This window comes from Chelonoidis abingdonii, chromosome 5 (genome assembly GCF_003597395.2).
Source record: "Chelonoidis abingdonii isolate Lonesome George chromosome 5, CheloAbing_2.0, whole genome shotgun sequence".
Classification (NCBI taxonomy): domain Eukaryota; kingdom Metazoa; phylum Chordata; order Testudines; family Testudinidae; genus Chelonoidis; species Chelonoidis abingdonii.
This window is the reverse complement of record NC_133773.1, coordinates 43,467,038-43,480,798: the sequence shown is the minus strand read 5'-3', so window position 1 is coordinate 43,480,798 and position 13,761 is coordinate 43,467,038. Positions and strand designations below refer to the sequence as shown.

General features: G+C 41.7%; 1 protein-coding gene across 4 annotated transcripts in view; it reads right to left on the bottom strand.

The window, feature by feature from the left end:
- Positions 1 to 13,761, bottom strand: part of AFG2A (AAA ATPase AFG2A) — a 314,503-nt gene that overhangs the window by 237,205 nt on the left and 63,537 nt on the right. For all 4 annotated transcript variants that reach the window (XM_032797088.2, XM_032797090.2, XM_032797093.2 and 1 more), the window contains exons 12-13: positions 1,388 to 1,441; positions 852 to 931 (exon numbers count right to left, since the gene is read on the bottom strand). In XM_032797088.2, the coding sequence (XP_032652979.1) occupies positions 852 to 931; positions 1,388 to 1,441 (134 nt within the window). The remainder of the gene's footprint in view (positions 1 to 851; positions 932 to 1,387; positions 1,442 to 13,761) is intronic.

Genomic DNA, 13,761 nt, shown 5'->3' with positions numbered 1-13,761 from the left:
GCTGTAGCTGTCATGCAGCTGTTACAGGAGGCACTATACACAGCTGCGATCCACAGGGCCCTGGGCTGGAACCCGGAATAGAGGTCGGGCCTGGGTTTCCGCCAAGCCTCCCAACTCCTGATCAGACACAGGAGGAGCTGACCCAGACTATGGGTTCCACCAGAGGGGAAGATCACTGAGGTGAACAAATCCACCAATAAGCGCAGTATCCACCAAGGTAGAGGAGGAACTGTGTCACACAGGACAAACTTCTGAACTCTCTTTGGTTTAGTGAAAGATGTTATGAAAAGATTGTTAGCATTATTGCTCATCTATACAGGATTTTTTCACTTTACGTATTAAGGACATAGATCCTTCAAAATCATTCCACCAAGGCCCCAATCCAGCAAAGCACTTCAACTGGACTTCAATGGAATTACTCTGCTGTTTAAATTCAGACATATGTTCAAGTGTTTTGCTGGACTGAGGCCTTATTTGTCTCAGGGCTATTGAATTACAACAGTATAAAATTAATTAATGGATCCCTGAGATTAGCAATGGACAAGAACTGTTACTAAATAGCAGGTAGTCCAGATCCCTGCCATTGAAGGAAACTGAAGTATATGGAGTTGGTCTGTAGAACCTTTATTACTGGTAATCATGTGAGAAAGGAAGATACCATCACCTTGCCTTCAGATGTCAGGTTGAGTATGCTGGACTGGCAGTGATGAAAGAACTCGTTTTACTTGAAAAGGGTACACATATGATATGGAATTATAGAAAGACAAACCTGGGATCTCAACAAATCCATTTCTAAAGTCACTTATCAGAACAGAAATGAAGTTGAGTATTTTTGTACAAGTATTCCTTACCTCCCTCTTTCAACTGCCAAGGCATCTATTTCATCAAAGAAAAGAATGGAAGGTGACACAGCTCTGGCTTTCCTGAAGATCTAGAGAAACAACAATAAAATAGTTTACCGGGGTGTGGGGGAATTGCTGGACAAAATTGATGCATTCAAACACCTGGTTCTAACTCCAAAAGCTAATGGGCCAAGAATAACATCTTGTAACTTAGCTCCAAAGTAAGTCCACTTTTAAAAAAATGGTCACATCATACTATACAATGTAGCTTCAATAGCAACTTTCACTGTAAGCCTGATTTTGGCACACCCCACTAACTTTCTAAAAGCAAATAAAAAACACAAAGAAAGCAAACAAAAAGCCCAAAATCAAAAAAGTTTCATTTCTCCTCAAAATCTCTGGTCAAAGGGAGGATGGGTTTTTGGTTTTTTTGAAAACTTAAGGTTAACCAGACAATGTATTATTAACATAGAAGAGAGTGAAAAATGAGCATAGATCCAGCACAACACGCAATGGGCCCTGAATTGCAACTCGCATCTTCTTACCTCTCTCACTGCTCGTTCAGATTCACCAACATATTTATTCATTAATTCAGGTCCCTGCACAAAGAGAAGAAAACAGTTTTTTAAAAATTATCATTCTAACTTCATTTACTGATATGTCACTACCAATATCTTCTTACACAGCATTTTCTGCATAAAACACTAAATCACTACTTGCAAAAGTTTTATTCCTTTGTAGAGTCGCCTCTGAACACTAAGTTTCCCTTCATTAGTCCCATTACTGGGTACACAGATGACTGTGTGTTTGTAGGTCAGGTTACAGTGACATTTATTCTCATCGAAAAGCTGAGTGAAGATTTTGGCTTAGCATCATAATTCCTACATTTGTTTTATGAGGAATAGAAGCATTTAAAAAAAAAAAGCACTTGCGCACGTGTTAACTAACCGTCTCTATTTAACAAAGCTTCTACGCATGAGATTAACGTTAAATACATGCTTAAGTGGTTTGCTGAACCAGAGCAGGAAGAGGAAATTGCCACCTACTGCCCCACCAACACACCTGAAATATAACTGGGAGATACTATATCATATATTATGGTAAGAAAGTAGTTCAGAATCCAAGCTCATTCATTCTTTTATCTCCCGGCTAAAACTGCCAAGTGTGCTAGTGCTTTTTGTAATGTGGAGTCTTGGCCCCTAGGGACTGAACTGAGACCGCAAAGTCAATGTTTGTATTTTAAACAAATACTTACAATTATGAAAACAAACCAACAAGGATGAACTTTCAGCGCTATCTGTGTCTTGCTATTTACTGTAAACCAGACTGTTAAAGATAACACTTCTTAATGGGACTAAGCATTTCATGGGATTGGTAATAAGTCATTGATTTAAATCTGGTCTATGTCAACAATGACTTACAGTCATGACCATCTGATGGCTGCTTGCTGTCCTGTGTGAAATGAGATGATGGCTGCAGTCCAGTTTCTAGTGAACAGGTGTTCTCATCACAATTCTGCCAGTACCAATAGCATTCTTCCCAACTCTCCACAGAAAAGCCAATGAGTGTGTAAACTGAACTACCTTCTCATGCCCAGATGTTATGAGTACCTTCAGGTTACGCTTGAGGCACAGTGGCAGGGCAATACGGAACAGCTTGCTTTAAACAATAGTCTTTCTAACATTAATTTGTATTGAAAGACATGTTTTTATATATTTGCAGTAATGGTGCAGCTGTTACATTCTTTCTCTGAGTGGAACAGTCTGAAATTAGTACATACATCAATATAAGATGGGTTTACTACTATAAAATAGAACATGTGACACTCTTCCAATTCTCTCCTCCACTCTCACTTTCAGACTTGTGATAGCATCTACCGAAGTGAACATATGTTGTAGTTGGTTCCATTCTAAAAGATCAGTGGGAGTTACTGCATGCGTATGGCGAGAGGTACAGACCGCCCTAAAACGAAGCAGTATACTGTTTGTGACAAATTAAAAAATATAAAAATAAACAGTTTCTGGTAGTGCAATTTCTGAAAATAGTTCATGACACAAAGTAGAAGGTGAGATGAATGCATACTTAGGCCTAATGTGTTTTACAGAGAGGTCTAACTACGTTAACACAAAACCTTGGTAGGAGAGTAGCATGTGCCCAATTCAACTCCCTTTAAATGATTGCTGTGATAGGCACAAGTCAAAATGTCACCTGGATGCTTTGCAAGATTTCAACCATTTTGAAAATTATATTTTCATGAAGGTATTCAGCAGTCTCAAATTTCCCAGTCAAATAGCTGATGAAGAGCTCAGGATTCCTCTATCCCAGAGAAGAAAAACACAGAACAAAAACGGGCATTCCCCTATTCATTATAAATGCCAAGAAAAAGAAGCATGCAGCAGTCTGTGCTGAACAGGCTTGTAGCTCAAGGAGACAGTATCTAGCTGCTCTGGGCCTCAGCTATCCATCATGATCATTTGCAGATGAGGAATCTGATAATGTGGGTCCAAGAAGTCCTTAAATAACTAGAAAGGCAGTTTTCTCTTTCTGGCCTGCTTTTTTGTTTAAACCAAGCTGATACACTGAAAAACCTACTCAGATTCTATCTAAAGAACTAGAGATTTCTTTTCGACAATTTTTTCCTTGGAGCGGTGAACGCAGTCCATCAAACACTCATTCACAGAAGTAATCTTCATTCACATCGGGAGTCTCATTGAAGCCAAGAGGGCTACTGACATCAGAGGGATTACTGGATTCTATTATAGTATGCATCAAAATTACAGACAATATCAAATTGTCAGAGTATTCCTTTTCATGTCTCTGACTGGGAAAAAGAGAAATTAAAAACAAAAATTGCTACCTCTGAACTGTGCTGTACAATAGCATTTCATGTGCTTGAAGATTATGTTTAAGTATTAAAAAAAAATCAAGACACGCAAAGCAATACATTTCTTCCACAGAGGAAGAAATTTTTTGAATTAGTGTTTTTTTAGTAGACTTTGACATTCAACTTTTCCCCCCATTTTTCTAATTATCAAACAATAACACAAGTTGACAGAGAAAAATCAAAGGAGGGAACTCTCTTTGCATTAACAGTCTATGCATCCTTTATGGAGTACTTTCATGCAAGCTGATCAAAAAGCTTGTGTAACTCATCTTTTAACAATGGCACCAAAATTACAATTCATGAGCAGTGTTTTTGTTACAAGTAACATGGAACTCTACTATTATACATGGTGATGTGGAGTCCAGAATAGCAATAAGAACACACAAAAAAGGAGACTTGCTGGCATAAACTTCATCTTATTCACACTCCAAAGTCACATTCCTAAATCCATACCACAAAGACCGGAAGTTAAAGAAGCTGGGCATACAAACTGGACTTGGGTTAGCTCTGACATGCAAGCTGGTACGTTGCCCCTCACTCTTTGTAAATGCAAGTGAAGGAGTCTTTCGTCAGCTAAGATTGTTAACACCTCATTGTTGGAGAGAATCAGTTTCCCTCCAAAAAATAATCATTAGACCATCAGCAACAAAGCCACCTGTTGACAGTTTTTTCTTGAAAGATGGTTAAGAACACTATATTGCAACAACTCTACTGTCACTTAAGGCTCTTACATGTCTTCTATTCATTTCAGGTTTGCTTTAGACCTGGCTGACACAGACTGCACAAATCTCATTGATTCATGGTCTCCTGACCACTGATCTATGTCAGGCAGTGTCCATGACATTTCTTTTAAATTGGCCAGCAGTCTTTGACCACTGACCACAAGGTTTTGTTAACAACTGTTAGAGTTTAGTGACTTACTCTATAAATAGTTATGTTCTGTTCTATGAACGATGATCTTCCACATCATGGTAGATGAAGAAACAGAACATACTCCTTCTGACCAGTCTCCTGAGGAATTTCAACATAAGCAAAGGATTTGGAGAAAGCAGTTTTCAGGGAACAAGAAGGAGTGGTATCAAAGCCATTCCAGTGAGCAAAACATTTTGAGGTTGCTATCCAGCCTCAAAGCATGAATCCAGCCAGTTCTAGGACACTGTTCACTGCTCACATATCCATGAAGTGGTATTTATTCAGCCTCAGGATAGACAACAGTTTCCATGTAGGCTTTGTTTGATTAATATTCTGTTCTCACCAAATACAAAACCCTCCAATCATTTTCATTAAAAAAAAGAAACATTCTTGCATTTGAAATATAATCAGGATTAGATCTTAGGAGATTAATGTCACAAAAGATAAAACCGCTTCATGCATGTTAAAACAGGAGATAAGCTTGTATCGCAGTTATGATGTGGGTGCTTTAAGACGTTTTTAAATGCAAGAACATCATCTCGAATAGGGAATCCTTGAAACAAAGACAAGTAGTATTTAAAAAAAAAAATCAGTATTTTATGGTCTGTTTGAGGATTTTACCTCCTAAAGGTGTTGGGTTAATTACCTTGACGTTAATATGAAATTTACTAGTAATAAATGCCTTCTTAACACATCTAACTTTATTATTTTGATAGTCAGGAAAATTTGCAGAGCCAGATGGACACTGTTCCAAATTCTCCCACACACAACTCTGTCCATCTTGACCTAAAAACACAGTTCTATCTTTATATTGTAGTTCTGGGAACAATCACACAAAGTGCCACACTGAACAGTGTTCAACTATGGAGTGTGGTTCATATAACGAGTACCACAATGGAATCACTGAGCTCATTTACACTAGATCCCCCCTGCAGGAACCTAACTGGAGGTCCCTAGAATAGTATTTCTGAAATTGTGAGGCTTGGCCTTCCTGGGGAAGGTTTCACTTCTTCAGGGGAAAAGACAGTATTCAAGCAGAATAAAAACCAAAAATAACTTCTCATCTTTTTAGGTTCTTCCAAAACCAGAACTTGGTGTTGAATAACCAATACTGAAAACTAAATATTCAATACATGGTTTCTTATTTGCAGTTCAAAGTAGAAATGCCCCAGCAGGTATGAAAATATAGGCACGCTTACTTTTCAACATAGGAGGAGGTGAAAGGGGGAACAGGGTTTGCCATAATGGCTTCCAGGTTACCCCCCCACACTGAGGTAATGGCAACAAGGAAAGCCATTCAGAGAGAGGAGAGAGAAGGGACAGGACACTAGTGGTTCAAAGGAAGAGTTCATTAAAGAGGTAAGGACTAGGTTGAGGTCCCATTGGGAAGTGAAAGGCTGAATGGGCGGATATATACAGAAAAGGCCCTTTCAGAATTGGGCGGGTAAAAGTCAAATGTCCTGCCACCAGGAGATGGAGAGCACTAATGGTATCTGTTTGCATTCTGATAGCGCTGAGAGTGAGTACTGAGGTTTTCAGAGAGAGGAAATAGTCTAAGAGCATGAGGATGCCCACAGCTTCAAGGGCAAGACTTTGCTGTTAGGCCCAGGAGGTGAAACATGCCAATTTGGCCTGATAGAATCGCCTCATGGAGTCCTTTCAGCTACCAGCAAGGACGTCTTCAACTGGCAACGAGCATTTTCGTGCTAATACAAGTGTCCATCAAAAAATCATGCCATCGGGTGTAGTGTCCATGGATGTGGGTGCCTGAGTCTTCCGTTTTGTTGTGTCAGCATTTCGGGAAATGTCTGGAGCGGAAGTGGAGATTGTTTCGACATGCAGAGAAAAAGAGGGAACCAGAATTGACAAGGCCAGAATGGAGCAATCACAACGGCTGTTGTGCTCCTCCGCTGGAGTTTGTAGGGGACTTGCAGCGGCAGTGGGGAAAGGGAGCCATAGTTTGCCCAGTCTGACCAATTGACAACCAGAGCGTCACCCAATAACTGGGCACCAAGTCCTCCCCTGTGGCAATAATGCCGCCATGTGACCTAGGATGGAGAGGCAGGGTCCTGGCCCAGACCAAAAGGTTGGAGGTTTTCAGAACTATTTGGTCCAGTAGGCTCTGTAATCTGTTGTGTGGCAGAGAAGCTCATGCAGAGGTTGTGAGGATGGAAGTTCCTATGAATTCCAGGGACTGAGTAGGATGCAAAGTTGATTTTTTGATGTTGATGCTCACTCCTAGGGAGGAGAAGAGTAGAAGAAGTTGGGACATCAATGCTTGAGCTCCCTCTTTGACCCATGCTGCCAGCACCCACTTATCCATTTATGGGAAGACAAGGATTCCCCGATGTTGAAGGTGAGCCGCTACCACAAAGAAAACCTTTGTAAAAAAAGGTCATAGGGAGGAGGTAAGTCTGAATGGGAGAACCCTCTACTGGAAGTGTCAATGCCCCACTTTCAAACCCAGGAACCTTCTGTGTGTCGGATGTATGTGCATATGGAAGTAGACATCTTGCATGTTGAGAGCCATTAACCACATGCTTTTTTCTAATGCGGGAATGATGGCCACAAGTGTGACCACACAGAATTCTGGCTTGTGAATCGCACAGTTGAGGTGTCAGAGATCCACGACTGGTCTCCTTTCTCCTTTCTTCTTGGGTACCAGGAAATAGTTGGAATAGATCCCTATGCCTTGAAAGGCTGCAGGGACTAGCTCCACTGCTCCTGTCCGGAGGAGAGACTCCATCTCTAGGGTAAGAATATTGTCATGAGAGGGATATCTGAAAGGGTTCGGGGCAGGAGAAATGGAGCAGGCATTGTCAAACTTTCTGGTGCAGATGCTTCAAACCATGTCCAAGACTCACTTGTCCATTGTTATAGATCTCCAAACCGGTAGAAGGGTGGAGGGTAGGAGCGCTGGCGTACAGAGTGATTGACAGCTCTCTAGGTGCACAAAGAAATAGTGTTTTCATGATGACTGAGTGTCTTGTGCAGAGGTCTGTGTTGTCAGAACAGGCAGGAAGCTCTTCGTACCTTAGGGCACTTCTGAGGAGGTTCATAGGTCTGCTTGTGGTAGAAGCGTGGAGTTTTACAGCACTGGGCTGGAGGTGGGCAATAAAATTTTCTCTTTGGCGCTGGTGTACATATGCGCAAGGATCATAAGGTGGCTCTAGAGTCTTTTAGTGAGTGTAAGAAATCATCAGTTTTCTGGCTGAAGAGGTGTGACTTGTCAAAGGGATTGTGTTCTGCACCTCTCTAGGGAAACCTAAGGAGCGTAACCAGGATTCCCTCCTCATGACAATTCCAGTCGCCAATACACACACGGATGAGTCTGCTGACTCAGCTGCTGCCTGAAGTATGGACCTGGCAACCCACTTGCCTTCCTGTAAAATTGCTTGGAATCGACTACATTCCTGCTGAGGTAGCTTATCTGCCAATTCTTCCAGCAGGCCATAGTTTATAAAAATCATACTTGGCCATCAGTGCCAAGCAGTTAGAGATTTGGAACTGTAGTTTAGCTGCGGAGATCTTTCGACTAATGAGAATGAGGTCCAGTCTCTTACTCTCCTGTCTGCTGGCATGGAGCATAGGTGGTATTGTTTGGTCTGCTCCAAGGAAGCTTGTATTTCCAAGGAGTTAGGTGAAGTATGTGAAAATAAAAATTCTGATCATTTTGGGGGGACGTAGTACCTTTTCTCAGTCTCTTTCAGGGTCAGTGCACATATGGCCGGGGTATACCAAACAATGCATCCCAGTTGAAGAACGGTACTGTTGATTGATAAGGCCACCTTTGCTGCTGCTAATGCATGCAGAATGTCTAGTAACTGGTGCTGACAGTTTTGTACCTCTTTCAGTGGGATCTCAAGAGCACTGGCTACTCTCCATAGGAGTTACTGATAATGTTACGTTTTAGTCATGGGTATTTTTTAGTAAAAAAGAGTCATGGACAGGTCACAGGCCGTAAACAAAAATTCACCTGTCCATGACTTTTACTAAAAATACCCACCATGACTAAAACTTGGGCAGGGGGCTGCCACGGGTGCTGAGGGAGGTGGTCCGGGACCCCCGCTAGGGATGGGGGGTTGGCAGGGGCTTCCTACCCAGCTCCCTGCAGCTCCTAGGCAGCAGAGGGGCCAAGGCAGGAGCTCTGCTGCTCCCGCCACAAGTACCAGCTGCTGCAGCTCCCATTGCCCCCTGCCCCTAGTCCTGAGCCCCCTCCCACACATTCAAACTGCTGCTGCTGGCCCAAGGGCTGCCTGGCTCAGGCAGCCCAAGAGACAGCATTAGCTGCTGCAGAAGTAACAGAAAGTCACAGAATCAGTGACTTCCATGACCTCCTAGACAGACTTGCAGCCTTAGTTATTGAAACTGATGATAGTCATCTGGAAGGTGATGACGAGAAAGCTGTGTCTGGAGATGACAAAAGGAATCTCTCCAGATCCGCCAGTACCATGAGAACCGGGCTGATCGGCACATCATCTAACCCCATTTTCAAATGGCTATCTGATGAAGGGTGGAGCGGTGAAGCAGGAGAGTTCTCCAGAGCCAAATGAGACTATTCCAAAGGAGAATATTGTGGCCATGAGCTCCACAATGGCCGACCCGGTTGATCCTGCTGCTATTGTACTTGTGCCCAAGGAGCCAGATATCAGCTTCTTGGGTAAGGCAAGAGAGGAAAATGCCACAGAGTAATCGGAACTCTCTGGTAGACCTGTTTCCAGAACAGAAGCGGTGGATTGTGCCAAACGTCCGGGTCCTCAGATTCAAAGGAGTTGGAGTCTTGTGAGAATGGCAATGTCGACAGAGCCATCAGAACGGGATGAGTTAGAAAGATACAGCCAGCAGAAGGTGGATGCAATGCGGGAGATGGAGCCCTCTACAGAGGTGTGTGCACTGGAACACACAGAGACCTCACTCCTTCCCAGGCAAACAGTTCATGAGGGCCGGGAGCATTTCCGATCTCCCCAAAGTCAATGATATCTAGTCTATTAATGCGACTGGAAGCGGTAAAGGCACTTGTCTCAGGACTGACAATTCACAGGATGCCAGTGGAGCTGAAGCAGGAGGAGTACACGGATCCAGCACCAGGATCAGCGGATCCGTTAGCGGTGCAGCCTCTTATCACTCTTGTATGACTTGGCATGCATAGCTCCACCACAGCCAGAACTTGTGGACAATGTCGCATCCTTCTTGGATTTAGAGGAAGACTTACTGCCATGCTTACGAGCATGCTTTCGTGATTCACGGCTTGTCCTCGACACAGGGTCTGTAGGATTGGTACCAGCACATTCAGACAGAAGCTCTGAGTAGGGCAAGCATTCTTGGATTGCTCAGGCCAATGCACGAGGCAAGGGGAGGGGAGAGTTCCTCAGTCAGGATCCAACTTTGGCCCTTTGGCTACCTCCATGAGGTGCTTCTTGAGGCAGAGAGCTCAGCCTTTGCATGTACAGGCAGGGAAAGAAAGACACATGCTGCATCTGGAGGCAATGTGGGCTTCTCCCAAAGAGTACAAGCAGCACTGGTGTTCGTGGCTGATGAAAAATAAGCGACAGCAGAAAGAACAGACTTTGAATTCCAGAGTCTTCAGAATAATCCAATACCCAGACCCGGGAGCTGGGGGGCAGAAGAGAGAGAGGATTGTTTGGCGGGAAACACAGCCAAAGCGGCATCCCAAATCTTTAATTTTAAAAATTGCTAGGAATTAAAAAGAACAACAAAAAATAATAAAATCCTAACTATGAGCAAAAGCATGAACAGGTTTTGTATTTTCATTTTTAGAAAACACGTCACTAAAAATGAGAGGTCAGCAGAAGCCAACTTGGACCATGCGGCAGTGAGAAGAAACTGGAGATGCTGTCAGGCTGCCCTGCTCTTTACTGCCTCAGGTGAAACCACAAGGCAATACAAGAGTGCATGTGCAGACCACCGAGAAATACAACTTTGAAAAGGTCTGGCTCCAAGTGCATGGCACATAATCCTCAGTGGAATACAATAGGAACCATCACTCAAAATAAAATTAATACTTCATTTCAAATCTCTCCTCTCTGCAATACAAGTCACTTAGGCCTGGTCTATACAGACTTTGTACCAGAATAACTATTTTAGTAAGGGGTGTGATTTTTTTATCCAACACACTTATACTAGTGCAACTTCTAGTGTGGATACAGTTATACCTGTATACATGCGTCTTATAACGTGCAATTTATTCCCCATCCTGTTCAGGAGTAGGCTATACCAGTATAAGCACCTTTACACCAGTTTAACTGCACCCATGCTAGGGAGCATTGTACTACTTTAACTATACCAGTATAGCTAAAACAATACAACTTTTGTTTATAAATGAGACATGACTCCGCAAAACAGGGATAAGGACTTACCCACCTTTATTCAATGCTTTAAATCTACCAATGAAGTGTTAAGTAGTTATTAATTTTAAAATCCCACACTGTATACTCCCTAGAGTGAGTAAGTGTCTGTAAGAATGAGTTTGACAGGTAACAGCAAAAGGGTATGGAAGCAAAGATAAAAGATTAATTTTTAGTCAGTCATTTTCCATTAGATTGATGTTACATGTTCAAAATTTTGGGGAGGGAAATGTGTGCTGTGATAATTGGGCCTACAAATTTACCCTAATTGTCAGCTCAACTGTAAAAAGTGAATGAAAGCTCATAAAATGTCACAATAACCTATAATAATAAACGCTGATGGGAAAAATTGAAGAAGGGAGACAGAAAGAAAGAATTAATCCAAATAAAAAGGCCTACTGAAGCGGCCGGACTGTGTTAACTAAGGTCATGCCTGGTAAACAAGAGCTTTGAGAGGCTGAAAATTAAATCAGCCAAAATTGGTGTGTCAGAAATTTGGCCTAACCATGGACAAAATGGTTAGGGAATGCGCTATTCTGCCCAGCACTCCCTTCTGGGGTTCTCAATGAAAGAGACTTTGATGCAAAACACAGACCAAAAGACAGAGGCTACTGCTACACTGGCTTGCTGAAAGAAGGGGAAGGAGCAAGCTTCAACATCATGGCTGCCAACCCCACTGTCTCCTGGGACCCTGGACCAGCTTCATCCTAATCCTGAGAGATGTCCTGACCAGACCAAGCCAGAGAGAGGATATCAACCCCCATCACCACTTGGAAGTGAGTGAGTGTTTCCTCCTCTTCCCCCACAAAGTCTCCTTTTCCTTCCCCATCTTATTTCTTCTCTTTCCTGCCCCTCTCCTTTTTCTTTCTGTGAAATACAAGCCTGGCTTAGCCAGCTAAGACTGTAATTTTGCAACAAGTGTGTAAACTCATGACCAGAAAAAGGCAACTAAAAGCAATGCCCTGAACAGCCTGATTCTGGTATAAGTCTACCAGGTCTTGGATTGGCTGATAAGACCATGTGCTGTGCCTGTTTCTCTCCAGCTGCGAAATTGCAAGTGAAAGTGAACACCAGAGACAGAAGCCTCATTTTCTATCTTTGCTGTTGTTTTCTCTTCCCTTTTGTGTGCATTTGCCTCTTGTCTGCTAGGAAACAGCATCAGACTTTTACAACAACAGCAACAACAACAGCTCCAGCCCAGCCCATCTTAATTGACTACTACATTTTTCCCTAAAAAGGACAGTTCTTATGATCGTTGATACCATCGAAGAGACTGTCAAACAAAGTTTTTTTTTTTCCTTCTAAAATCTCTCTCCAGCTAAGGGGAAATGGAACACAGGATGTTGTTAAAATGAAAGCCTTATTTAATACTTAACATTTCAAATGCTTTAACTGGTTTTTCTTCTTTTCTGTATCTTTAATAAAAAGGTTAAGACAATTTTTAACAGTTACATTTGCCATGGCACTAAGCAGGCTGAAACCTCTGTATGCCAAATCCCAAACCTTGTTTAGAACTGTTCAGTGTTGGAAAGCAACTGGGTCTGTTAACACCGTTAGCCCATATATTCCCTCTAAATTAATACAACAGGAGACATGTTTTACTTTTACTTCTGCTCTTTCATTTTAATTAAAAGAGTATACTACATTTCCTCCACTTCTGAGTTCAAACGTTTCAAATTGTTACTACTTTGGAAAACCTTATATAAAGATTAGATAGTTTTCAGACAGAGATCATGTGTTAGTTTCAATATTTGTTAATTAAGTAAGGCAGGTTTGAAATCTTGTGGGGGGTTTATTACTATTTTTAATGAATGGGTCTGCGACAGTTTTTCATAAGACTTGCTGCAATTTTTTTCTTTTAAATACCCTTTGCTCAGCTAATAATGGCTGCTGAACTTTCTTATTTCATGCTTCTGCTCTGAAAGGCAACTAATGAAGGACCTGCTGAAAATCCTGTCAGAAGGATAACTGATCTTCTTCCAGAACTTCAATGACAGTTCTTCATAAAGTAAGGCAGTCAGCCTTTCCAAACCTCATTAATCTGTTTTAACTGCTGCAGTCAAGAGCAAAGGAGAAAGACAGAGGAAATTTCAGTTGGAAAATATTTTGACGTAACTGACCAGATGACAAACTAAACTTAAGCACATGTCAAACGCAGAGAGGCACAAAGGCATCTGCAGGGGGATACAGGAAGTCAGCACAAGCCAAGATGAAGTCAGAGCTCTGAGTACAGTGTATGTTTTTGTAACCACTGATGATTGGAAAAAGAAGAGCTAGAGCTTAAAAAAAAAAAAGAGGAGTCATGACCATTTTATACCAGAATTGTTCACCCTAGTTGGGCAGGTTAACTAAATACAAATAATAACTAAGATGTATATTCTGCACCATCTGCATTCCTAATTTGCTCACTGCTAATGTGCACACACTTTTTCCTATCAACTTTTAAAATACTGTTGTTATAACTAGTTTTGCTTACTACACTCTGTGTCTCTCACTTCAGAGCACAATTGTAACTTGTTTACTTTTTTAATGACTGGAGTTTTCTGGAAGTTTAGGCACTATTTTGTCATTATTGACTTATAAAAAAATTAGGGCTGTCGATTAATCACAGTTAACTCACACAATTAACTCAAAAAATTAATCACAGTTTTAATCATACTGTTAAACAATAGAATACCAGTTGAAATGTATTAAATATTTTGGATGCTTTTCTACATTTTCCAAATATATTGATTTCAATTACAACATAGAATATAAA